Source organism: Odocoileus virginianus, chromosome 6, assembly GCF_023699985.2.
Source record: "Odocoileus virginianus isolate 20LAN1187 ecotype Illinois chromosome 6, Ovbor_1.2, whole genome shotgun sequence".
NCBI classification, from domain to species: domain Eukaryota; kingdom Metazoa; phylum Chordata; class Mammalia; order Artiodactyla; family Cervidae; genus Odocoileus; species Odocoileus virginianus.
Genome location: NC_069679.1, coordinates 74,068,153 through 74,095,949, shown reverse-complemented (window position 1 = coordinate 74,095,949; position 27,797 = coordinate 74,068,153). Strand labels below are relative to the sequence as shown.

Here is a 27,797-nt window from a genome sequence, read left to right as displayed (position 1 = left end):
TCACCGACTCAATGGACATGAGTTTGAACAAACTCTGGGAGATAGTGAAGGACAGGGGAGCCTGTGTGCTGCAGTCCACGGGGTCATAAAGAATAGGACACGACTCAGCAACTGAACAACATCGCATATAATTACAGCAAGACCCACAGGAAAATCCACAGCTTTAAATAAAAGAAAGAAAGAAAGGAGTGAAAATAAAGGAATTACTCAATTCAAGAAATTGGGAGGAAATAACAAAATAAAGCTACAGAATGCAGAAGGAAGGAAGTTAGCAAAGATAAAACAAGAAGATAACCAATTAAAAAACTATAACAGAAAGAATATATCCTATTGAACAGGGAAGGAGGAAAGAAAACATTCATGAAAAAAAGCACAGATGCAAAATAGGAATTGAAAATAAGGAAATAATGACAGACAAGAGGAAATTAGAAACATTTGAAGAATTACTGTACATAGAGTTGCTTCTTGTGAGCTGAGCTGAAGGTTCACACCCCGAGTCCGGAGAGGAGAGCAGAGCTTTCAGCACGTTCTGACTGGAGGCCCACCTCTCACCAGAACCACAGACACCTTATCACTTGCTTCAGTGAGTAAGCAACCAAGGCACTTTATTTCAAACACAGCTAGGAGCAAAAGGAAATGGCTAGTAAACAGATGTCCCAGGGCCCATATTAAGTCATTATAACATGTTATTATTTACCAGAAAAAGAACAACAGGAGAATTCCCCAAATTCCAAATTAAGGAATTACTTTCTCTGAGGAGAAATAACACAACACATAACTTGAACTTTTCAACAGCAACATTCATTTTGGTAACACAATGTTTTATTCAAATCAAATCACAAACCATTAGCTATTAAGAGCCTTCTACAATTGAAGGAGCAATCTTTTCCGAGCATACAGCATTTAGACTTCACAGAAAGGTTTTTGCAAACTGCCTTCATGACTGTGTTGTATTTTCTTCATCAACAAAGACCGTGAGGTGTACACAATTTGAGTGAATTGCCCACGATCGCACAGCTAGTAGAAGGCAGGTCTTTAGACGGCTAATCCAGTCCCCTTCCCACTACAACCCCTCCTTCAGTACTGCAGTAACCACCCTGTTTATTAAGCAAAAACTTAAGGCCAACATCTAAGTGAGTTTAGATCCCTATAAAGGGAAGTCTGATGGAATTTTAATTCACTGCCACTAAATTCTTCTTAGATGAAAGAGACTGAATGGGAATGATTTTCTGATAAGGATACAATCACCTTGGATTCCCACAGGATCAGGATCCTTTCATTTTGGCAAGCTTTGTAGTCTACCAAATGATAGGAGATGAAAATATGTAAACACTGATATTGCTGATGTCTTCTACTACAATTGCAAAGAAAATTTCTTAATGTCTCGGTGCTTCTCAGTTCAATTCAGTCACTCAGTTGTGTCCGACTCTCCACGACCCAGTGGACTGCAGCACAACAGGCCTCCCTGTCCATCACCAACTCCCAGAGTTTACTCAAACTCATGCCACTGAGTCGGTAAGCCCATCCAACTATCTTATCCTCTGTCGTCCCCTTCTCCTCCTGCCTTCAATCTTTCCTAGCATCAGGGTCTTTTCAAATGAGTCAGCTCTCTGCATCAGGTGGTCAAAGTATTGGAGTTTCAGCTTCAACATCAGTCCTTCCAATGAATATTCAGGACTGATTTTCTTTAGGATGGACCTGTTGGATCTCCTTGCAGTCCAAGGGATTCTCAAGAGTCTTCTCCAAGACCACAGTTCAAAAGCATCATTCTTCGGCACTCAACTTTCTTTATAGTCCAACTCTCACATCCATACATGACTACTGGAAAAACCATAGCCTTGAAACACAGACCTTTGTTGGCAAAGCAATGTCTCTGCTTTTTAATATGTTGTCTAGGTTGGTCACAACTTTCCTTCCAAGGAGTAAGCATCTTTTAATTTCGTGGTTGCAATCACCATCTGCAGTGATTGTGGAGCCCCAAAAAATAAAGTCAGCCACTGTTTCCACTGTTTCCCCATCTATTTGCCATGAAGTGATGGGACCAGATGCCATGATCTTAGTTTTCTGAATGTTAAGCTTTAAGCCAGCTTTTTCACTCTCCTCCTTCACTTTCACCAAGAGGCTCTTTAATTCTTCACTTTCTGCCATAAGGGTGGTGTTGTCTGCATATCTGAGGTTACTGATATTTCTCCCAGCAATCTTGATTCCAGCTTGTGCTTTATTCAGTCCAGCATTTCTCATGATGTACTCTGCATATAAGTTAAATAAGCAGGGTGACAATATACAGCCTTGACGTACTCCTTTTCCTATTTGGAACCAGTCTGTTGTTCCATGTCCAGCTCTAACTGTTGCTTCCTGACCTGCATACAGATTTCTCAAGAGGCAGGTCAGGTGGTCTGGTATTCCCCTCTTTAAGAATTTTCCACAGTTTAATAAACTGTGATCCACACAGTCAAAGGCTTTGGCATAGTCAATAAAACAGAAATAGATGTTTTTCTGGAACTCTCTTGCTTTTTCGATGATCCAGCAGATGTTGGCAATTTGATCTCTGGTTCCTCTGCCTTTTCTAAAACCAGCTTGAACATCTGGAACTTCATGGTTCACATGTTGCTGAAGACTGGCTTGGAGAATTTTGAGCATTATTTTACTAGTGCATGAGATGACTGCAATTGTGCAATAGTTGGAGCATTCCTTGGCATTGCCTTTCTTTGGGATTGGAATGAAAACTGACCTTCTTCCAGTCCTGTGGCCACTGCTGAGTTTTCCAAATTTGCTGGCACATTGAGTGCAGCACTTTCACAGCATCATCTTTTAGGATTTGAAATAGCTCAACTGGAATTCCATCACCTCCACTAGCTTTGTTCATAGTGATGCTTCCTAAGGCCCATTTGACTTCACATTCCAGGATGTCTGGTTCTAGGTGAGTGATCACACCATCATGGTTGTCTGGGTCATGAAGATCTTTTTTGTACAGTTCTTCTGTGTATTCTTGCTACCTCTTCTTAATATCTTCTGCTTCTGTTAGGTCCATACCATTTCTGTCCTTTATTGAGCCCATCTTTCATGAAATGTTCCCTTGGTATTTCTAATTTTTTTGAAGAGATCTCTAGTCTTTCTCATTCTATTGTTTTCCTCTATTTCTTTGCAGTGATCACTGAGGAAGGCTTTCTTATCTCTCCTGGCTATTCTTTGGAACTCTGCATTCAAATGGCAATATCTTTCCTTTTCTCCTTTGCTTTTCGCTTCTCTTCTTTTCACAGCTATTTGTAAGGCCTCCTCAGACAACTACCTTGCCTTTTTGCATTTCCTTTTCTTGGGGGTGGTCTTGCTCCCTGTCTCCTGTACAATGTCACGAACCTCCATCCATAGTTCATCAGGCACTCTATCAGATCTAGTCCCTTCAATCTATTTCTCACTTCCACTGTATAGTTATAAAGGATTTGATTTAGGTCATACCTGAGGTCTAGTGCTTCTAGTTGCTCATTAAAAACTAGAAATATACTCTAGTCAGTGACCCAGTGAAAACAGTGTAGCAGATCACCGGTCCTTTCCCCTCCTCATAGCCAGTGCACATTTCACAATTCCTTCTCATTTTATTTTCTTTTCACATCATTCTGTCACTAAAATCTAACTATTAATTCCTTTCAAGTCTCAACACTGCCTGCACAAGATTCTTCACTTCCTAATTCACATTAGGCTTTCTTATCTACTCCCTTCAAAGTATTAAGAGATTTGAAAAAGAAAATTCATTACGACCTCACACTCTGGGATGAGGCGGAAGTAAAGCTAAATGGAATTATGGCCCATAATTTTACACAGAAAAGTAGGGCACCGCCAGGGAGCAGCGTGTTGTCTGCTTTTAACATGCACTTGAAGTAGTCTACGGCTTCACTTTTTTCCCAGATTTGATTATCAGTAGAGGATTGTCAGGCTTCCCAGGTCGCGCTAGTGGTAAAGGACCTGCGTGCCAATGCTAGAGACATAAGAGACATGTATTCAATCCCCTGGAGGAGAGCATGGCAACGGACTCCAGTATTCTTGCCTGGGGGATCCCATGGACAGAGGAGCCTGGCAGACTACAGTTCATGGGGTCACAGACAGTCAGACATGACTGAAGTGACTCAGCACAGCACAGCACACAGCACAGAGAGTTGTCACCAATTAAAGAATATGACACCATGAAGATACAGAAAACTATAACTTTGGACTTGAATTATGATTCCTTTGGAGGATTTTGATGCCATTTTGCATTAAGAAAAAGGAAAAAATATTGCTTCTACTTCCAGTTAAATACCATAGAGATAATCAGCAAGAAGGGTGAAAAGAATCCTACAGTTCTTAAAAGTTTCATCTAACTTTACTGTGTTGTAAGCTAGTCAACATACATACAACATAAAAGTCAAAATTCCAATATCCATCTAGCTTGCTGGATGACCTTGATTACATCACTCTTTTAGCTTCAGTTTTCCCCATCTGTAAAATGGGGAGAATGATACAGTTTGGGTGAGGGCTTATTGAAATAACTCATTAATCAGTGCCCAGAAAACAACCTGACATCAAGAGATGAAAGGTAGTACAGTTAAAAGAAAAAAAGTAAAAGGTAATGTTATGGCATTCTGGTAAAAAGATTTATAAGACTAAAACTCATTGGAAAATTTTACCAACGACATAAGTTATTTTTAAAGATCATTTAAAAGTATATTTACAACTGAACATTCAAGTCTATTTGTCCACGAAATAAGTACATCACAGCTAGCAGCAGACTTAACTATGCAATACCTGTGACAGAAATCCTTTCTTTAAAGCTGAAGAGGAACACTTTTAGCTAACATTCTTTAGCTCAAAAAACCAACTAACATTCATTCAATAAGCATCAGCATATGGACATTAGTAAAGACAGGGAAGGACAGAGTACTGTGGAGTTGTTCCTATCCACTGGTTAAAAGCTCCGTGACACCCCAAACTGCCCATACCTGCTGGGTGAGGAGGCTGATGTGAGCGGAAGGGGAGTACTGCCTGGCCGCCTGCTTCTCGGCCAGCCGCTGAAGTTCGGCCGTGACCATGCTTGGGGTGTACCGTCTGCTGTATGAAGCGCCGTCTTCTCCCTCCCTCTGTGTCCTGGCCACTCCTGAATGCTGCTTGTTTGGGTGGCAAGAACCTGCTAAAGAGAAAAGCTTTCATCCACTTAGGAAAAAAGACTAGAAAAACTTAGGATGATGACAACCAATAGATATTTCACTGAATCCCAGGGATCTTTGACAACAAGAGGAACAATGAACTATCTTCAAAAGCTCACAAAAGTAAAAGCATACCCTTATCATACCCGAGGATCTCTTCCTATCACCAAATTGTTACATGCATCCATAACTATGTTTTTGCATAATATGAATCCTTCGCACACAAAAAAGAATTTTCATCATATGTAATGGGGAATAATTGATCCTGAAATTAATGAATAAAAAAAAGTGCAGCCTTGAAAATCATTCTGTGACAGTACTTGTCAGTAGTCTGCTGCATCCACTGTCAAAGCATCTATACCGCAGCCCGCCAGGCTCCTCTGTCCAAGGGATTCTCCAGGCAAGAATACTGGAATTGGCTGCCACGCCCTGCGCCAGGGGAAGCTTTCCAACCCAGTGACTGAACCTGCATATCTTACACTGGTAGGTGGGTTCTTTACCACCAGCACCACCTGGGAAGCCCCATAATCCTTCTTACAAAGCTCAAAAAGATAAAGAAGGATAAAAGCAAAACTGAATTTATTTAGAAAAACAGTACTAATCCTATATTATCAAATTTCAATTAATTTCTCATTCAGATTTCAATTTTCTTCTTTCAACTATAATATCAGAGAAATCTATTGTTTTTGAGCACTGAAATTTTGGCAAAAAGAAATTATTTAATAAAAAATCAAGGTTCATATTTGTTCTATGATAAGTCACACAATTCACTGGGAAAAAAATTAAAAACTCAGAAAAGTGGAAACACTATGTGCTTCCTTTGTCTTATTAATGCTTGTATAACCATGATCATCCTTGTATATACAATTTGATGACACTGCTTTATTATATTATTTGACACATATAAAATACTATCTACAATAGATGGAGAAGTCATAAAACATATAATGAACTGACTACCTAAGTCATATTAACATGTATCAACCCATGGATTCTTTCTCATTCTTAATCTCCCCTTATCATTCATCCCCTTCTTTTTTTAAAATATAGTTTTAGTCTTCATTTCTGTGTGTGTAGGCATACCTAAAACACAAGTTAATTTTGCTTTTTTGAGCTCTATAAAAATGATATCTTACTGTAGTAATTTCCCGGGACTTGTTTTTGTTAATACCATACTTCTAATATTTATCCTTTCTCAGTATAGCTGAAATTCATTAACTTTACATGGTGCGAGGTATTCCATTTTGGAAATACACTACAACTTATTTTTCTATTTCCTCATTGATGGTTATTTTGGTTATTGCAAGCTTATTGCTATTGTAAACAGTTCAGTTGTGAACACTCTTGCGTACATGTCCTAGAGCATGTGTGGAAGAACTTCTCTTGTGTATGTGGCTAGAAGTTGAGTCAGAGAGTATATGAATTTAAAAATTTATGTGATAACAACAAAACAGTATGTTTACACTACCACAAACAAAATACAAGCCTTCCTGCTGATCAATATCCCCTCCAACACTTAGTATTGTCAAATATCTTAATTCTTCCCTCTTTTAAGAGGGTGGAAGATCTCACTGTAGTTTTCACTTATATTCATCTGATTAATAATGATGTTGAGCATGTTACCTCTTTTCTGATACCATTATTGGTTGTCCTTTTTTCTTTCTGAAGGAGGCTTGCTTATGATTTTACTTTTGTTTCCTACCATAAGTTATTAAAGATGTTCTAATCTATTCTAGAGTTTAAAGTTTGCATCTGAGATTGATTACATGGATAGTATGAGGCAGGGATCTAATTTCACTTTTGTTCTTGTATGGATAACCAGTTGTCCCAGCACCATATATTGAAAAATGCATCCTTTTCCATCTGTCATATATCAAAGTTTCATCTATTTGTGATTGCTTCCAACTTTCTATTCTGCTCCACTGGTCACTCTGCACCTTTTCCAATACTGTATTTTCTTAATGATCATATCTTTATATCCTTATTAAGATATTCATCCACCATTTTTCCTTCTTCAGTAGGTTCTCACTACCCTTGGTCTTTTGCCTTTCCATTATTGTTTTAGAAGAGCCTCATCAAGTACAACACAACTGTTGAGATTTTGGTTGGAATTGTATTGAATTCAGAGATAAATTTGATGAAAACATTTATGATATTAAGTCTTTCCATCCATGCACAGTCTATTTATATATTTACGTTTTCTCTGTCTCTCAACAAAGCCTTAAAAATTTTCTTTATAAGTCTTCCCTAAATTTATGCCTAGACAGCTTATAGTCTTTATGTACATGTTTTATAAAACATCATTTCGTGGTGATATGGTTGTACAGCAGTGTGAATTCACTAATGCCCCTGAACACTTAAAAATAGACAAAATGGTAAATTTTATATTATGCATGTCTCTGTTTTCGGTCACTCAGTCACGTCTGACTCTTTGCCACCCCATGGACTGCAGCACGCCAGGCATCCCTGTCCTTCACCATCTCCTGGAGCTTACTCAAACTCATGTCCATTGAGGCAGTGATGCCACCCAAACATCTTGCCCTCTGTTATCCCCTTCTCCTCCTGCTTTCAGTCTTTCTCAGCATCAGTGTCTTTTCTAAGGAGTCAGCTCTTTGCATCAGGTGGCCAAACTACTGGAGCTTCAGCTTCAGCATCAGTCCTTCCAATGAATAGTCAGGATTGATTTTCTTTAGAATTGACTGGTTGGATCTTATTGCAATCCAAAGCATGCTCAAGAGTCTTCTCCAACACCACAGTTCAAAAGCATCAATTATTAGTGCTCAGCCTTCTTTATGGTCCATCTCACATCCACATATGACTACTGGAAAAACCAAAGCCTTGACTAGACCGACCTTTGTGGACAAAGTAATGTCTCTGCTTTTTAATATGCTGTCTAGGTTTGTCACAGCTTTTCTTCCAAGGAAAAAGCATCTTTTAATTTCATGGCTGCAGTGGAACCCAAGAAAATAAAGTCTCTCACTGTTTTCATTGTTTACCCATCTATTTGCCATGAATTGATGGGACTGGATGCCATGATCTTTGTTTTCTGAATGTTGAGTTTTAAGCCAGCTTTTTCACTCTCCTCTTTCACCTTCATTAAGAGGCATTTAGTTCCTCTTTGCTTTCTTGCCATTAGGGTGGTATCATCTGCATATCTGAGGTTATTGATATTTCTCCCAGCAATCTTGATTCCAGCTTATGCTTCATCCAGCCCAGCATTTCTCATGATGTACTCTGCATATAAGTTAAATAAGCAAGGTGACAGTATACAGTCCTTTCCCAACTTGGAACCAGTCTGTTGTTCCATGTCCAGTTCTAACTGTTGCTTCTTGACCACATGTATGACAATATGTATGTCTTACCACAATATAAAACAAGTTTTCTAATTCTTTGTTGCTAATAGATTTTAATATTGATCTTATAGCCATCTATACTGCTAAAATAATTATTTCTAATGTATCTATAGTTATTTTCAGTTTTCTACATAGATAACATATTATCTGTAAATAAGTAAGCAAATTTTAACTCCTGCCTTTTGATGCTTATGTTTTTAATTTTTTATCTTGTTATGCTGGATCCTGACCTCCAGTAAAACACTGAATAGAAGCAAAGCTAGTAGGCATCCTCTTCTTTCTTTTAAAGGGAATGCTTTCAGTATCTCCCCATTTACATTAACATCTATGGTGAGATTTTGGTGTATAACCTTTATAATGAGGGTTTCCTTCTCTTCCTAGTATGCTGAGAGTTATTATCATGAATGAGTATAGAATTTTATCAAATTCTTTTTCTGCATCTACTAAAATGATGAATACAGTTTTTCTCCTTTAATCTGTTGATGTGACAAATGACATTTATAGATTTTCTACTGTTTTAAACCCTCTAGTATTCCCTGGATAAACTTGTTCATGGGATCTTATCTTTTTCATTTGCTGCTGGATGTGGTTGGCTCATATTTTGATTAGAATGTTTGCATTTGTGTTCGTAAATGATTCTAGTCTGTAATTTCCCTGATACTGTCCATAACTGGTTTTGCTATCAAGATTAAACTAGCCATACAGAATTATTTAAGGATCATTATTTCTTTTCCATGCTCTATGACGAGTTTAAGATTGGAATTATCACTCCCTTGAAAGACTGTCAACATTCATCTATAAAAATCATCTGGGGCTCAAGTTTTCTTTGTGAAAATTATTGTAGAAGTTATGTTAACCGTTGTAATATCATTCAGGCTTTCTTTGTCTTCTTGAGCCAATTTTACTTATGCTATACTTTTGGTGGCATTATCCATTCTGTGTAGATTTTCTATTTTATTGGAACACAGTGGTTAACAGTATTCTAATATTTTTTTCACCTAAGCTAATTTGTATTTTCTGTGTGCTTTTCATTCTTCATATCATTTATCCATGTCTTCTCTCTTTTCCTGATCAATCTCACCAAAGGTTGCTCCACCACCTTAGGCTTTTCAAATAATTTTTGGCTTTGACATTTTCTCTACTTTATTTTTGAAATTTGTAATTTTTACTTTTGTCTTTGCTCTTTAATATATCTTTTCTCTTTCTCCTTTATTTAGATTTATAATATTGCTGTTTTTATAACATCTGAGATCAGATATTTAGCCTTCCTTCTTTTCAAATATAAGTATTTAAGGTAGTAAATGTCCCTCCAAATACTGTTTTTCATTTCTCTCCACACATTTAAATATGGAAGTTTTTTCATTATCTTTCAACTCTAAAACTTTTACATTTATTTCCATTATGATATCTTCAAACCGTCTTTCTTTGCTGACTTATAAAATTTCTTTATTTATTAGTAATAGAAATCATTGGAAATCTCCTATTAACATAGTGGGAGTTACAGATTCCTCATGTAGGTGTATCGATTTTTGTTTTACTTATTTGGAGGTTATTTTGTTAGGCGCAGTTAAAACTGTTATCTTTCTGATGAACCAAACTTTCTGTTTTATGTAATTACTCTCCGTATCTGTTAAGAAAACTTTATCTCTTAAAGCCTAATATAAGTTAATATATGCTAAGTTAGGGCTTCCCCTGTGGCTCAGATGGTAAAGAATCCAGCTGCAACACAGGAGATCTAGGTTCAATCCCTGGGTTGGGAAGATCCCCTGGAGAAGGGAAAGGCTACCCACTCCAGTATTCTGGTCTGGAGAATTCCATGGACTGTATAGTTCATGGGGTGCAAAGAGTCAGACATGACTGAGCAACTTTCACTTTCACACTAAGTAAACTTAGCATATATTAATATAGCTATACCACTTTTTTTCTGGTTGGCATTCTGAGAATTATTATCATGAATGAGTACAGAATTTCATCAAACTCTTTTTCTGCATCTGCTAAAATGATGAATACAGTTTGGGAATGAGGTTAAGATATTATTTAAACTTAAGACTTCTTGGCATTTCTTTCTTCATCCTTTTACTTTCAACCATTCGATGTCCTTATTTTTACAAGTGCCTTTCTTTGCTAAACAACATATAGTTGGACTTTTTAAAAAAATCAATCCGACATTAACAAGTTCAGTCCATTTATATTCATTTGATTCTTCATATATTAGGACTTGGTTTACCATCTTTAAGTCTCCATTTCCTGCATTTTCTAAGCTTTGTGTTTTCTGCACTTCCATGTCTATAGGTGTTTCCCCAGGCCCAATTCATTTCTCTTCCCAAATGTTTAAGTTTTCATATTTTAATTTTCTCAGTGGTGACCCCTGAAACATGATATAGCATATATATCATGAAAAAGTCTAAATAATATCTTAACCTCATTCCAAAACTATTCATGACCACAGAAAAATTTGACTCCAATCACCTTTAGACTATTATTGTAGTCAACTATATATTGTTATCTATATATTATTGTCCACTACTGTTTAAGCCATTCAGAGTATGATTTCTGACCACAGTGGAAATAAGCTAAAAGGCAATTACAAAAACCAGGGAATGCCAACTATGTGAAAATTAAACAATAACAATCCATGGGTCAAGAAAGAAATCACAATGGAAATCAGGAAATATTTTCAAACTGACTAGCTTCTTCTGTTCCTTACCATTCTCTGGGAAATGTATGAAAAAGAAAGGTTTAAAAAAGAAGTTCTGATGATAACACAAGGTATTGGAGACACTGACCTTACTGAATTTCTTTCATATGGGAGAGAAAATTTAAATCAGAACATAACTGAGTATTATTATATTGATTTTAGAAGATTAAATCATAAGAATAATCACTCAGAATTAGCAGAAATACACATATTTGTACATATTTATATTTATGACATTAAAATAGACCATTTAGTATCTCTGATTCAAATTTCATATTATAATATCCATTTCATTCATTTGAAATCAGATGCCAATTAAGAAATATATGCTGGCTATTTATTCAGGACATGGAAGCAACTTAAATCTATACCAACAGAGGAATGGATAAAGAAGATGTGGTACAAATATACAATGGAATATTACTCAGGCATAAAGAAGAACAAGATTGGGTCATTTGTAGAGATGTGGATGGACCTAGTGACTGTCATACAGAGTGAAGTTAAGTCAGAAAGAGAAAAACAAATATATATCATATATTAACACATATATGTGGAATGTAGAAAAATGGTATAGGTGATCTTATTTGAAAAACAGCAACAGGGAAACAGATATAGAGAAGAAATGTTTGGACACCAAAGGGGTAAGAGGGGATGGGATGAACTGGGAGATTGGGGTTGACATACATACACTACCATGTATAAAACAGATATCTAACTAGAACCTGCTGTAGCACAGGGAACTCTACCTGATGCTGTGTGATGACCTACATTAGGAGGGCATCTAAAAAAGAGTGGATATATGTGGGTATATGACTGAGTCACTCTGCTGCGCAGCAGAAGCTAATGCAACATTGTAAAGCAACTGCATTCCAATAAAAATTAATTTAAAAAAGGAAAATAGAAATATATATTGGCTATTTCTAATGCCACAGTAATGAAGACAACGTGGTACTGGCATAAGCACAGATATATAGATCAGTGGAACAGAACTGAGATTCCAGAAGTAAACTCTTACGTTTAAGATTAAATGATTTTTCACAAGAGTGCCTTGACAATTCAACAGGGAAATAATACCCTTTCAACAAATGGTGCTGGGATAACTAAATATTCACATGCAAAAGAATGATGTTAAGACCTTTATGCCACACCACATAAAAAATTCTATCAAAATGGATAAAAGGCCTAAACTATAAAATTCTTAGAAAAAACAGACATCTTTGTGACCTTGGGTTAGGCCATAGTTTTTCAGATATGATATCAAATGCACAAGCAACAAAAGAAAAAATAAATTAGATTTCATTTTAAAAACTTTTGTGCATCAAGAAAATGAAACGACAAACAATGGAATGAGAGAAAATACTTCTAAATCAAGTATCTGACAAGGGACTTGTACCCAGAATATATAAAGAACACTTACAACTCAACAACAAAAAGACAGATATCATAATTATCTCTTGACCACACTGTAAGCTCCCAGTAAACAGAAACCCTATTTTATTCATCTCTTTATCTTCAGCACCTAAAAGAAAGCACTGCATTTTCTTATCAGTGAATGAATGTCACTGGACCAAATGCAAGACTTTTCCTTAGTCACAGCCTGTGTCCCTTTATCTTTCAAAAGAAAAAGCAAAGGGAAGAGACGCCCTTCTTCTTTTGGTGGGGCTGGGGAGGACCTGACATTGTGGACTCCCTTTCATTTTCTCACTCACCTGCCTTTGCTGAAGAGGGACGAGACAGTTTCTGGCTATAGATGTGTGCAGCACTTTGGAAAGAGGAAAAGGGGCCAATGGTGTAACTGCCTGATCGACAGCGTGGCAGGCCAGCGGGGCTTGGTACGTTCTGTGTCCCAGGATGGATGGAGAGAGAAGCACTGTCAGGGACTGTGCTCAGTAAAACTGCTGGCTGGTGAGGCATGCTGGGGATAGCTGGATGGACCTGAGATACAGAATGGAGACCTGGCCCTGGGGAGAGGTCAGAGCTGGTGACAGCAGATGAGAAGTGGGTGCTGGGAATTTTCTGCAGAAGGGGAGCAGCAGGGCCAGAGAAAGAAGTAGGAGAACTGGTATAGATTAATTTAGCCTCTTTTTCTGCTGAAGTGGTAAATCCTATTAAAATAAAAACAAACAAACAAAAACAGATCACGTTAGGAAAAACTAACATATAGTCTCTATATGTAAACATGAACATTTTTAAACATCAAACTAAGCTTAGCATGAAACAGATACTATGAAAAATATAAATTTTAATGAGCATTCATCATGGACTTAATGAATTTTGCCCACTGAGACAATCTGGCATTAGAAATAGTTCATTTCTAGTCCTTGTTAAAAGCTGGCATGGCGACTATCTCCATCAACCAGAACGGGTGTTTTATAAACGTCAGGGCATCAGGACAAAGTTTCTGGTAATGAAAGCTAACTCCTCTCCCTCTGATTTTCACCCTTCCAGAAACAGTGCTCAGAATTTTAAACATTAAGAGAGTGAAAAATTTCTCAGAAAGATGTTAACAGGTTAACAGGTAGATAAAAGGAAATTCTAACACAGAAGGAAAAACAATGAAAATGAGCTTTCTGGAGTAACGCTGCATGCCCTAAAATCATTTAATATCTGATGAGTTTCTTTTTATTAAGAGATTTATCTGAGAATAGCAAATCTATGCAGGTTTGAAGTCACTCACGAGATAATTTATCAGAGTGAATTTCTGTTGTCTGTTGCTGTTTGGGCTGCTTTATTTTCACTTCTTCGATCATTTCAGGGTGATCTGAAATAAATAAACACTGAGCTTAGGTTCTCTCACTAATCAAACACTAGAGCACCACTCTACACATAATTTTGTTTCCAGTATATAACGCAACTAGTAATCAGTGCCAAGAACTATTGCATTTCTCACTGCACTTTTCCAAGGATGGCTGTGTCCATATCCCTGGTGAGTGGGATACCAAGCAAATGACTCCAAACTAGCCCCAACCCCAGCTCCAGCTGACTGAAGCAGGCAAACATACGGAAACCCAGGGCAGCGATCCATGGACTGCTGACGAACTAGGACCTGCCTGGGAAAGACAATAAGTGAGGGCAGTAGAGAGGCGTCCCCCCAGGTGGCGCGAGCGGTAAAGGACCCGCCTGCTAATGCAGGCGGTGTAAGAGACGTGGGTTTGATCCCTGGGTCTGGAAGATCTCCTGGACGAGGGTAGGGCAGTCCACTCCAGTATTCTTGCCTGGAGAATCCCATGGACAGAGAAGCCTGGCGGATTATGGTCCATAGGGTCACAAAGAGTCAGACACAACTGAAGCAACTTAGCACACATGCCAGGGCAGTAAGATGCCTCTGTCAAGAATTCAAATTTGGAGAACTAAGAGACCAAACTGGTTGGGGGCACACACTGGAGCAAAGAAGTCACAATACATATGGACAGGGAACTAACAAGAGATGAAAATAACAGCCCCAGTATTTGTTGGCATGATACCTGAATACCGCAACAGCTCTGTCTTAATCTCCTCTGTTTTCCTTGAGTAAGTTGAGTGAATTTGCTTACTAATCAGTATATTCAATAAGAAAATCATTCTAATAACATAAATCTCCACCATAATAAATCAGGTTCTTTCCCTACTACAGAATTTTGAAATAGAAAAGCCAGAGCTAATCATATACTTAGAGAAATATTCCCAAAATCTTTTCTCAAGGGCCAAGTTCATACAAAAACTTAAGAAAGGCCATTTCACAGATCATCTTTCAGAACGAAAGAATAAGGACATATGAATTCTCTTCTTTCCACCACTATCAGCAGTGGTAATACTGTCACATATTTGTTTGCTCATGTTTGAAACAAGTCCAAATACTATCGAATGTCATAATGTTGTTCCCTTGACTGAGGCCTTCCTACTGCCTGTCTAGTTAATCTTGATTGGTATTGCTAGGTATAAATGTTACAGTAAGTCTCCTACAGACAAACCTTCAAGTTGCAAACTTTCAAAGATGCGAACAAGCCCCTGTATGCCAGTTGCTGTACAGTTGTTTAGCTGCTAAATCGTGTCCAATTCTTTCAAGACCCCATAGACTATAGTCTGTCAGGCTCCTCTGTCCATGCATGAGATTTCCTGGCAAGAATACTGGAGTGGTTTGCTATCTCCTAATCCAGGGGATCTTCCCAACCCAGGGATCGAACTTGCATCTCCTGCACTGTCACGTGGATTCTTTACCACTGAGTCACCAAGGAAGCCCTGTTGTACAGTACTGTACTTTTTCAAGGTACTGAACTATAAGATTAAAAATGCTTTATTTTTGTGCTTGTTTTCTATGTATTATTTGTGTGACAAGTATTATAAACCTATTTAGCACTTAGTTGGGAACCTAGGCTAACTTTGTTGGACTTACAAACAAAACTGGACTTACAAACACGCTGTCAGAATGGAACTCATTCGTTACATAGGGGACTTACTGTATTGCATAAAGGTAGTCCTTAATATACGAACCCCAAAATCTCTGAGGATCCAACTGTACAAATAGGTGCTCTTGGTACCTGTTGGCAGGGCTTTCCCCATTAGTACCAGGGGAGAAGTTACTATCTGAATGCCAAGCGAGGCCCTCAATTCCCTAGGTTAGTACGCAGTTCCCTTTCCATTACAAAAACTCCTCAGTCTCTCTTCCCCAACACTGTTATAGGATCTTTTCAGAGATTCTATCAACTTTCTTCCTGAATTTACTCATACAACTTCATCAAGCAGACAATAAATATTATAAAGTCAAGAATTTTGACAGTCCTGATCTCTGCTCTCTCTAGCAACTACTATTATCATAATGTCCGACACTTAATAGGTGTTTATTAAAAAATATGTAAAAGGAATGAATGAACAGATGAATAAATTTCTTTAGAACTTAGATTTAGGAAGGCTCAAAGAAGAGGGTGGACTCAGAGGATTTTTGCTAATATAATAATTCAATTATACAGTGAGCTAGACAGGTTTTTGTAGACTAGCCTCTGCAGCTAATCAGTTTTGAAAACATTAACACTGCTTCCTCAGGAAAATGCACCCTACATTTTAGATGATCAATAGTCTTGGGTCTTTCCACATTAGGCTATGATCACCTGAAGAGTAACAAAGAAGTCTACCTCTCTGAGTCTAGTGGTTAGCATACTACAAAATTAGTATATTGATTATCTGTGTCTTACGCTCCCATCTAGATTTTAAATGAATCTTACACTTGAAGCACAAGCTTTGTTTATAACTGAGTGTTGCTGCTATTTTTTTTGATCATATGACATGGGCTGGATATTTTGGTCCACGTCAGTTTCAAAATCCCCAATCCTGGAGTTCCCCAGCAGTGAGAAATTTCTGAAATGTGTGGGAACACTGGCTTATCACAATGACTGAAGGAAGACAGTAGCATTTAGGGCTTGTGACTAAGGATATGAGACATCCCACCAGGTATGTGGGAATAATCCCACACAACAAAGAATTCTCATAGCCCAAATGCAAATGGTGATAAGCTGGAAGAAGCAAAAAACTTAACGAGAGTGAGAAATAATCATCAGGAGAAGCAGAAGAACAGAGATTAGGAGCACAAGCTTTGGGTCAGGAAGACTCAGATTCCTGCTCCCCTGGACAGTGCTGGGCAGCCCTGAGCAAGTTACTCCACCTCTTTCAGCTCTGTTTCCTCATCTGTAGAGAAGTTTTATAATAGCACCTAATCCATACGGTTTTTGCAAGTAAAAAAATAAGATCATGTTCAATAGGCAGTAACGTGAGTTCTCACAAAATGTTAGCTGTTATTAGTTTGTCTTGAAAACAACTCTCTACTGTTAATTTTCATGGGGAAAAAAATTAGAACATAACCCTCTTCCATTTTTAGGACAAAAATACAAGGCTTCCTCATTCTTCCACCCCCACAACTACAAAATTTCACCACCTTGGAGTCCATTAGTGCTTAGGTGACATATTATTTTTGGTTCTTCTCTGTGCATCTCACTTTTTCACTTGTTCTTCTTATTTTTCATTAATTAACCAACATACTTACCACCCTTTGCCCCACTATCAGAAAAACTGTTGCTGTTTTTGGAACTTTTTGAGTGCGTCCCCAGGAAGACACTCGCAGACTTGTTTTTTTGAGTATAAAAAGTCAACACTTCCTCCAGTTCAGCCTCACTGAAATGGGGAGAAAAAGGATGGTCAGAACAGGAAGCTGTTCTGGAAAATCTTTCCATCAGACTTTATTATGGAAATGGAGTAAGCTGAAGAAGGGGGAAATGAAAAGCACAAGCTAAAAACTCCCTATTAATAGATAGTTACAAGGAAAATAAATGAAGTAGTCTGAAAATTTTAAAGCACAACAAGGTTTTATTTATTTCACAGTGAATTTTCTAAATCTGCACTGTCCAGTATGGTAGCCATTAGTCATATGTGACTATCTAGATTTAAATGAATTAAAATTAAAGATCCATTTCCTTGGTTACATTAGCTACATTTCAAGTAAGTCAGTAGCTAAAACATAGGAAGTTCTACCAGACAGCCACGTTCTAAATCAGGGGTCAACCACGAACAGACTGGGCCACAGCTGACCAGTGGTCTGTTTCTGCATGGCTCCCAGCGAAGAATGGCTTATACATTTTTAAAGAAGAATATGCTATAAAGACCACATGGAGTTCACTAAGTCTGAAATATTTATTATGTGGTCCTTGACAGTTTTTCCACCTACCACTTCTAGATAATTGGAGTATATTCACTAAAGGAGTCACTTTGTCATAAATAAGGAGATTCACTAGTGTATCCAGGGAAGATTTCCCTTACCACCTAGACAATAGAGATTGAAACAGTCTCTAGGTAACTTCAAATATAGAAAATATATGTACTTTTTATGAACACCCACAAAATGAAAAGCATAAGGAAACAGAAGAGGGCCTGTTTACTAGAATTCTTGCAGTAGGCATATTATGTCTGGGTTTTTTAACACCTGTAGCAGCTTCTCAACAGCCTTTTGCATTTTTTTCATGGAGCCTGTCAATGTTCCAGATAAGTGACCTTCAAATAAGCAAAATACTCCTGCATCATTACAAAGAACCTATATCCCAGCTTCAGAATACACTGCAGTGACAACCCCAGAAACTGCTTCTATGAATCTCAGGGTAAACTCCAAGGTCTCTGAAGTAGCAAAGAGCCACCAGAAAGCAACCCGAGAAACCACATAGATCTAAAGCTAAGGGTGCAAACAGATGAGTGCCTTGCCTCGGCCTGTCAGTGCGTTTTATTTGGCCCTTCCCAGAAAAGGGAAAGATTAAGGCTGGCCAAAATATAAACCGCTCTATACCTCCAGTCTTACCCTCTGCCCACTTTATACTGTATGTTTTCTTGCCTGACTCCTGCGGGTAAACTGAATTTGCCAACTCTGACACACACATGTATCCATGTCCCACCTCAAATGTAACAAAAGAACTGATGCTAGTGCATATTTCCAACAATCAGCAAAATCCACAATCAGTAGTAAATACGTTCTAAAATATTTTATCTCCAAGTCTATATCATTGGTTAACAGTATATGTAACTAATTTTTAGCATCCAAATAGGCCTGGTAGGGGAAACACTCTTCATTTCTTAAAAGGTTGCTTTTCAGTGTCTTTTTTTATATTTCAGAGATTTTGAAGATCTCCAGGAAGAATTAGAAATTAATGTTTTAACTTTAAAAGTAGAGCCATTTTCTGAACATAATCCAGCCTTTTTTTCTTTTCTATTTTCATAATGTTGAGGTAAGAAACTACTTCTTGCTTTCTTTCTATACTTGCTTTATCAACCATACTCCTCAAGACCTAAGAATGTCAACAAAATAACATTACACAATTATGAACTCCTATAAAATGATGTATTTGTTTGTTGTACGTTTAAGCGCATGATCCTGGGGCTATAATTAGGTGCGTACAGAGTATTACACACAGATCACACTATGTTGGTGTTGATAAGTCACCACCTGATTAACGTCATAAATCAACAAAGAGCTGATTTCCTACTGCTTTTCTCCCCACTGGGACTTCGATGACTGAAGACTAATTAAGGCAGATTTACAAATGCTTTATGCTTCATTTCAGTGGTTTTGTACAGCCCTCTACTTAAGAAAAAAGCTCCCCAGGACAAGTCTTATAAAATTAAAAATTAAATGCCTTTATTACTTCTTCCTTTGCAAACACACTGTAAATGGACAAAGTGGCCTGGCTAATTTGTATTAAGACAGAGAGCTGAATGTTGCTATTTTCAATCCCTAAAGGCTAACCTTAAGCATGAAGGACTTGTTTTATTTTATATAAATTAGGCATAACCCTCGTAGTGCTGAAAAACTGCCAACTCCTCAACCCACTCAATGTAGGCAAAATGTGGTCATCTCCACTGCATCAGTAGGTCAGGAACAAATTCAGATGCAGTAAACACTAGAAGCCTCTAACTTCAAATTTCCAAAGTGCTCCCTCAGCACTTTAAGTGGTGTGTACTTTGAAGGCTGTCTAGAAATATAGCACAGATGGCCAGCAGCAGTGTTTTGATAACTGAAACCATGACAACTGCCAATAATTGGCTGAGATATGGAGACACAAAGGCTATGAAACCCTTTTCTCTTCTTACAAGTGATTGTACTCACATTCATGTTAGAAACAAGAGAATATTGGGAATTCAATGGGGCAGTGTGGAAGACAGAATAAGATACTATTTTATTAATGAAGAATGTCTTCTACCTTGCTTGTCTGATGAACTCCTGAAAGTTTTCCGAATTCACCCCATCTTCCTCTTCTTCCTCAAGTTTCTTCTTTGCTTTCTTTTCAGCCATTTGTTCTGTTTCCTATCCAGTCCCCAATCCCAAAGAAAAACAAGATAAACTGACTCTTGATAAATGCACACTTCATCATCTGGTTTCATTATTGTTGGGTTAATTTGTCTTTATAGAAAAGACATTCACTTCTTCAATGTCCTTTGGCCACCTATAAATTTGGTATATTATTTTTTGCCATCATTTCATGAAATATTTTAAAGTGTCCAACTCAGAGTTGCAGAATAAACATAAATTTTTATCATGTTTTTACTTATATACCCAGGTAGCACTGTGAAAAAAAAGACCTTGGTGATGTCTGCGGTCACACTTGAAGTATGACAACAGAGACACTGTATTTTGTTACAATTAGGAGATTTGTTTACAATTAGGAAAGCTCAGATGTGGAAGACACTTCTATAGAAGCATCCAAATTGCATAAATTCTTCACTTATATAAGACAAAATTCTCAACAGAGCTAGAGTAGCTATGTAGCTATGGATCTGTTGTGTTGATCTTGTATTGACCATTCCACACATTTTACAAAAGTTATTTAAATTTCCAGGCCTCAGATTTCTTATCTGAAAAATGAGCACACTCCCAGCTCCTCCCACTCCAAAATGACATTTCTAAAGCATTCTAAGACCATGGATAAAAGATGGTTTGCAAACTATTCTCACTAAATAGTCAATTTTCTGGGCTTGGTTGTAAAATGAAGTCACTATCTAAAATGTTCTAGAGAACAAAGTATAACTCTCTCAGGAAAGAAGACCATGTTGTTATATTAAATCCACAGTTCAAATTTGCTCTCATATAGTCAGTTCACCACTGTCTCTAGGCACAGTAATGACAGTGCAAATTCACACAGCCCAGGATCCATCTCAGATGCAACAGCACTCAAAAGGAATATGCTTCCGGATGAGAGTGAACTATGGCCTCTGGGCCCTCACAAGTAATAAGTAGCTTTTCAGATGAGCTGGGTTAAGGAGTGAGGTCCAACTCCCCATAACTGTCACACACAGCACACTATGATGCTAGAAGGGAAAAAGACCCTCTTCACCCAGCTGGACAGAGGCTTCTAGCCTGTTTCTGACAGTGGGTGGTGATCCAAAGCACAGGACTAAAGGATGAACCACCTACCTTGTTGTACACAGAGATAAAGTCACCCAGCTGGTGGGCCAGGATTCTTCTGCGTTCTAGAAGTGCCAGTCTCCGACTGGGTAACACCATCCTCAGTGAGTGCTGGAGGTTACTTGATGCTCGCTTGAGGAAACGAACCACTAGCTCCTATAAATTAAAAAGTCATTGGGGAGAAAAAGAAGCGTTTGTACTAAGCAACAGAAGACAAGCTACAAGGGGATTATACAATAGTGAGATAAGAAGAGGTATACTATACTCTTTAACAAATAAGACCCAGAGCAAACATATTAGGTATAAGAAGAATACAGCCAGACAAGAACAAAACAAAACAAATGTAGCATCCTCCTAAGCTGACAATGAGAAAATCAAAATCAAGTCTGTATGCAAACAACTACGTAATAAAGTAACTGCTGTAAAGGTACCACAGCTCATGTATACATAGAACTACAATCATCCAAACTGCAGCCATCCCTTCTAATAGGGTGATCAGAGAAGAGTGCTTAGGAAAAGACAGGAAGTCATCAAAGATGAGAAGGGAGAGAAAGAATACAGAAATACTGACACTTTGAGGAAGGAAAGAGGAGGGAGAATCAGAAAACAACCAACCAACACCAACAACAAACCATGACAGAAATAACAGAAATGTACAAAGAAACCCAGGAGAAAACAGTGTCATGGAAGCCAAGGCAGGAAGGTTCCCACGTCACAAGTTTCCAAGAGGCTGAATTGAGAAAGGACCACAGCCACTTTCAGCACAGTAAAGGGAATGGAACAAAGAGGTTACGAAATGAGTGGATAATGAATAAAGGTGAAGAGGAGAAACTCCTGACTTGAAACGTTTAGTGACAAACAGAAAGAATTGTTACTAAGCTTGAAAGGCAACAGCTTTTTATTTATTTATTTTGTCTTCCCCAAGAATAAGCATGCTTTTAGAGTTGTGCGTTGGCAAGGAGAACACAGTGAGAAGTCATTAAAGGGTAGAAGAGACCCATCTCACTTGAGATGGGGCAGAGGATTTTGAAATCTGCATATCAATCAGACCATTCAGCTTGGATCAGAGAAAGCAATTCTACATCTACCTTCCTCATAAACAAGACCACTGTCACAATCACCAGGTAATGGATGAGGTTTTGCTGTCTAGATAGATTGTCATTTGGGAATGCACAGAATTTATACTAAGTTCTGCAGTGATGATCCTAAATATTCCTATTAAAAGCCCCATTGAAATCCTGTGTGAATTCTAAGCCAGCAGCTGCAAGGGTTATTCTCTTCTGAGATATTTTTCTTTTCTTCTTGAATTTGATTTTAGTTCATTGTTCTTTGGTGCCAATTTACTCCAACATAAAGAAATAGTCTCATAACCAGAGGGTTGGATTTCATAGTTACACTCTGTTGTCTTTACTATAGGGTGGTTTAAGCTGCTATATTAAAACATTATTTTTTCACAGTGGAGCAGACAAACTGACTCTCAAAAAGGCAGTTTCAATTTTCCACTTGGAAAGAGTAGAGCTAACATTTTCCACTGATGGTTGAAGAATTATTCACAACACACAAGGTTTTATCTCTGGGTTGTATTGGCTACTTTAAATTCACGAATCGTTTTCTGGGATATCCATCAGGTTTTTATAATAAGTCCGGCATATTATTTGCCTCTCATATACAGAGAACTGAAAATTACAGTAGGATCACCATAAGCTGGCCAAAGGAGACAGCTTTCTCAGACTTAGAGGTCCCTCTCCTTTCAGTGATAGACCTCTATGGTAAAAAAGTAAAGAATGACTGTGGCTTCTTCTATAAGAACTGACCTTTCCAAAGAGTTTGAGGCTTCCTATCATTCTGATCCAAAAAGGAAAACCTTGCTAGAATATTAAATTTTAGGCAGGTTTGAATGACTAATACACAGTAAAAATTATTACACAAGTTTGTTTTCAGTAATCTAAGAAATTTATAAAGTAACAACTAGTAAAGAAAAAAAAAATGTTAAACTGGAGGACTGTACATTCTCGCCCATGATAAAGTGTTGACTTTGAAAGAGCTAACTCCACCCCTGAGGGTAGAAATCAAATGCCTTCCGATCCATGGAAGCGGTGCAAGAGCAAGTCAAGCACGACTGTAACACCTGAGCGTAGGTTCCAGGTTCACCACATACGGGCTGCAGGACAGGAGGCAGGCCCGCATTCTTTGTTTCCGCATCTGCAAAATGGGGATGACAGTGCCCATCTTAAAGAGTTATGTGAAGCAATGTGAATTCTCATTGTATGTGAAGCTGCTTGGGAAAGGACCCTGAAAATTGTTATCCTTTTCTAGGGCTTTGCACAGGCCTGACATCTAATGAGGAATCAATTTCCATTTTCAGAATGAGGAAAACTGACACCTCAACACATATTGCAATGAGCATGGCTCCAGATTCAAGATTTAATTCACAGTAAAGTAAGAGAAATCTATAAGCTACACTGTGGAAGGATTCCTTCTCCAGAAGTACACTGTTCTGTACCTTGGAACAGGGAATAAAGAAAGAAAGAGGGAGTTAAGGGAGAAAGAGAGAGAAGGAAGAGAGAAAGAAAAAAGGGGAAAGTAAAAAGGTCCCAACAAGAAGAACCTCACCATCTGTTCATCCTCTTTGGCAGCCCAGCTGGCACTGAACGTCTGACCTCCACTGTCTTTCATCAGGCGGATTTGAACATGCTGGAGATAGGCAGAGAATGCTATTCGGGCCTGTACTTTGCTACAGAAATCCAAAACAACATACCGTTATGAGACAGAATGGTGCACCAACCAAATGCGTGCTTGCCTTTCTCAATGTGGCCTTTGAGGATCCTTCTATTAGGATGGCTACAAAAAATGAAGCCCATCATTCAGTCACTGAATAAAGATTCCTTCTATCCAGCACATGAGATTTCTGTTTTTTCTATTTAAGGAATCAGAGATGAAGAATCCTACTTATTTTCTCATTATTACCACATGGGGGAAAAAAAAAAACAAGAAAAAGAGATTCATCTTTTCTACTCTTAAATCTTATCTCTTTGGACTTTTAAACAACTTTCTTGAGGAAATGGACAGGAAAGTACTGAATTTTCATAAGAACCTTTGTATTAATATAGAAAGGTTTTTCTGCCTTTGTGGTTATTTTGTGTTCAGTCACTTTTGTCATGTCCAACTCTGTATGACCCCATGGACTATAGCCCGCCAGGCTCCTCTGTTCACGGGACTCTCAGACAAGAATACTGGAGTGGGTTGCCATGCCCTCCTCCAGGGGGTCTTCCCAACCCAGGGATCCAACCTGCGTCTCTTATGTCTCCTGAACTGGCAGGCAGGTTCTTTACCACTAGCGCCATGGGCCCTTAAAAACATACTTATCAGTTACTACAAAAGGATGGCTTTTGTTATGGCAACTGATTCCGGGTGTCCGAAAGCCTCCAAAGCAGCAGAGAGATAAATCTTACGAAGGAACTTTTGAGACCAAATTTTAATGTCAGGCTTTTTTTCTCAACTGCAGGACGGGAGTGGCTGGAGCCCAGAACAAATGAGTGAGGTCCAACAGACTCTGGCGCAGAGGCACTGATGGGCTAGGATGAGCCCATATGTTTGGTGGGAAAAAGACACGTGTGCATACAGTGAAGAGCACCTCAGTGACACCACTGAAGCGCCCAGCTGACTTCTGCTTGGAGCCTAGGTAGGCAACAAGGAAATGTGACCAAGCCAGCCATCAGCGGACAGAAGTACCAGAGAAACCACTGGTGACTTTCACTTCAGCTGCAAACTGCGGCAGATCTGTTTTCCTTCAGGAGAGCTTTTGGTTACTTCAGCTGCTCAGCCTTCTGAAACACTAGCCAAAATTACGTCAGTGAGCATTAGGGCCCAACACAAGTTCTGTTTACACTCCTCACACTCACCATCACTGAATGCTCTCTGCTCACTGTTCCCCAAGGTTAGGATGAAGGACTGGTCCAGAGTAAACTGGAAATCCTAGGAGGGTCTATGTCTAGCTTCTGTGTTAGTGTCGGAAAGGACAGAGGTAGATTTGCTTTTCAAGTTCTTCAGAACATGAAATATAAAGCTGCACCTCTGTCACTAGTAAGAACAGCTTAGGGGAGCACAACATGATTCTGAAATGTGTATTTTCAAATGTTTCTCATCAAGGCCACACTTAAAATCCTTGTTCTGGAGACCACGTATCACTTTCCTCTCAACCATTCCCATAAGTTTTCCCTCCACAACAAATTATTTTCACGTCAAAGTGAAGGGAAAAAAACAAACAAAAAAACCTCTCCACTTTGGCCAACACATTCACTTGCAATATAATGAGCTACAAGTGTCATGTTTCAGATACCTGCAACTGTAGTAGAATACCCAATTTTATTGATTATTCCTCTAATATTAAAATATAGAGGTCTTTGGATAAGGGAATTATTGCTTGGAAGATGAGATTTCAATCATTATTTTGTGGCAAATCATTGTTGTAAATCAAATGAACAAGTATTGAGTTTTCCTTTTCTAAAAACCTCACTAAGATAACTTCCACGGGGTCACAAAAGAGTCAGTGATGACTTCGTAACTAAACAACAACAACAAACCTTACTACAGAAATCTGTGAGATATTAATCCTGAGGTTGTCCCCTAAGGAATTGGAGATACTGGTCAGCTAGAAATCTGCAACAAACAGGCAAAAAAGCTAGAATGATTTACATTGGAGAAATCTATTTTTAAAACATAAAAGCCTTTGTAGACCCTCAGTAAACAAAATATACAACTAGTGGACTGGGGCTTGGAGTCTTGAAGCCTTGCCATGGACCACCCCCAGATCCCTCAGTAGCCACTGAGACGCCCCACAGAATGAGAGGCAGCTCGGGGGAACAGAGTTTGAAAATCATGATATATACGAACACACCCTGCAATTATAACAGCTTACTCATGGAAAGTGAGATGTGTGAGATTTAGGAATAACTAATTTATTTCTACAATATCTAAGTAGAATGTTACTGCTGAAAAGGACCTTAGAATATAACTCAGTGGTTTCGAAATGTTCCATTTCAATTCAGTGGATTCTTCTTTCCCCTCTAGAGAGCACAGTCTGAAAAACCTGTCTATGTCTAACCTGATAACTCGGCCTAATGGAAAAGAAAACGGAGACTCTGATTTGCCCGTGATCGCACAGTCAGTCGGTAACCAGTGAAGTCACAGCCAAGTCTTCTGACAGAGCTGAGCGTGCTCTCCACCAATGGGACCCCTCTCATCCTCCACGCACCACTCCAAACCTCAACCCTACCCTCCAGCCCCCTAGACACCAGTATCGCCCTCCAGCCTTGCGGGTTAAAAACTAAAGGCCATCATGCATGAACACCTACACTTCTGACTAACTTCTAATCACTGCATTCAACCCACAGTGCTTCAGGGGCTTCCCAGGTGGCTCAGCGGTAAAGAATCCGCCTGCCAGTGCAAGGGACATTAGAGACGGGGTTCGATCCCCGGATCAGGAAGACCCCCTGGGGTAGGAAATGGCAACCCACTCCAGTATTTTTGCCTGTACAACTCCATGGACAAAGGAGCCTGGTGGGCTGCAGTCCATGGGGTCACAGAGAGTTGGACATGACTGGGCATGTACGCATGCCTAGTACTTTCTTTCTGACTTAGAGGGTGAGGCACCCTCCACTGGCCTCTTTCTACCTTCCTATATGACAATATATCCATTTCTGTATCTCTATTTCTTCTACCATCAAATCCTCCCCCTAATCTATAAATCAGCTCCAGAATCCCTATCTTAAGAAATCTTTTTTCTCTTAGCTTGCTCTCTGATGAGTTCTCACCTTCCTTTCATTCATTGTCAAACCCTCTGAAAAAGTCAGTTCACACTTGCTTCCCTATCTATAAACTCAGCGCACAGTTTCTCTTCTATCCACAAAGTCCACACCCATGTCATAAATGCAAGAGACTGTTCCGAGGCCTCATTCAAAACTGGGCTGCCTGAGGCACTCACTCTTTAGCTTGAAACTCTCATCTTGTAGCTTTTACCACCCTGCCTCCTCCTCGTTTTATAGCTATCTCTCTAACTGCTATATCTTGATCTCTTACTATAGAATGTTGGTTTTCTCCAGGCTTCAAGTCTCTTCCTTTTCTCCTTGTCCATGTTTACTGAACTAAACTGAAATGAACAAGTTCATCCACTCTGAAGCTGTACAGTCCTATTCAACTCTGACTTGCAAAGCTGTATTTTCACCTATCTACCGAACATCTTCACCCCAGAGCTCTTCCACCTCACTGTGTCCCAAGCAAAACACATTGTTTTTATCATGAAACCAACTCCTGTGCTCCTTATACTGACTGGCTGCAATATCACATGACCAAATTTGCAAAAATTTAGTCTCTTTGGGGTTCCTACATCCACAAAGACCAAGCCCTAGCAACTTTAACTTGCAAATTTCATTAACTCCATCCCATCCTCTTCACTCCTACAGCCATCGCTCTGATAGGGCCTTCATCTTCCCGGCCCTGGGCTACTTGAACAGCCCCTAACCCAGTGCTCTACCCTTTGCTGTTGTTCAGTCGTGTTTGACTCTTTTCGACCCCGTGGACTGCAGCACACCAGGTTTTCCTGTCCTTCCTCATCTCCCAGGGCTTGCTCAAACCCATGTCCATTGAGTCAGTGATGCCAT

At 38.8% G+C, this 27,797-nt stretch overlaps 1 protein-coding gene across 14 annotated transcripts in view; it reads right to left on the bottom strand.

Annotated features, from left to right (window-relative positions):
* Positions 1–27,797, bottom strand: part of TTLL5 (tubulin tyrosine ligase like 5) — a 315,511-nt gene that overhangs the window by 181,804 nt on the left and 105,910 nt on the right. For 11 of the 14 annotated variants that reach the window (XM_020875764.2, XM_020875763.2, XM_020875769.2 and 8 more), the window contains 7 exons: positions 23,752–23,872; positions 21,148–21,294; positions 19,937–20,040; positions 17,242–17,369; positions 13,906–13,989; positions 12,938–13,333; positions 4,974–5,161 (listed from right to left, as the gene is read on the bottom strand). In XM_020875764.2, the coding sequence (XP_020731423.2) occupies positions 4,974–5,161; positions 12,938–13,333; positions 13,906–13,989; positions 17,242–17,369; positions 19,937–20,040; positions 21,148–21,294; positions 23,752–23,872 (1,168 nt within the window). The remainder of the gene's footprint in view (positions 1–4,973; positions 5,162–12,937; positions 13,334–13,905; positions 13,990–17,241; positions 17,370–19,936; positions 20,041–21,147; positions 21,295–23,751; positions 23,873–27,797) is intronic. The other 3 variants (XM_020875766.2, XM_020875774.2, XM_070469662.1) reach the window with 2 other exon arrangements.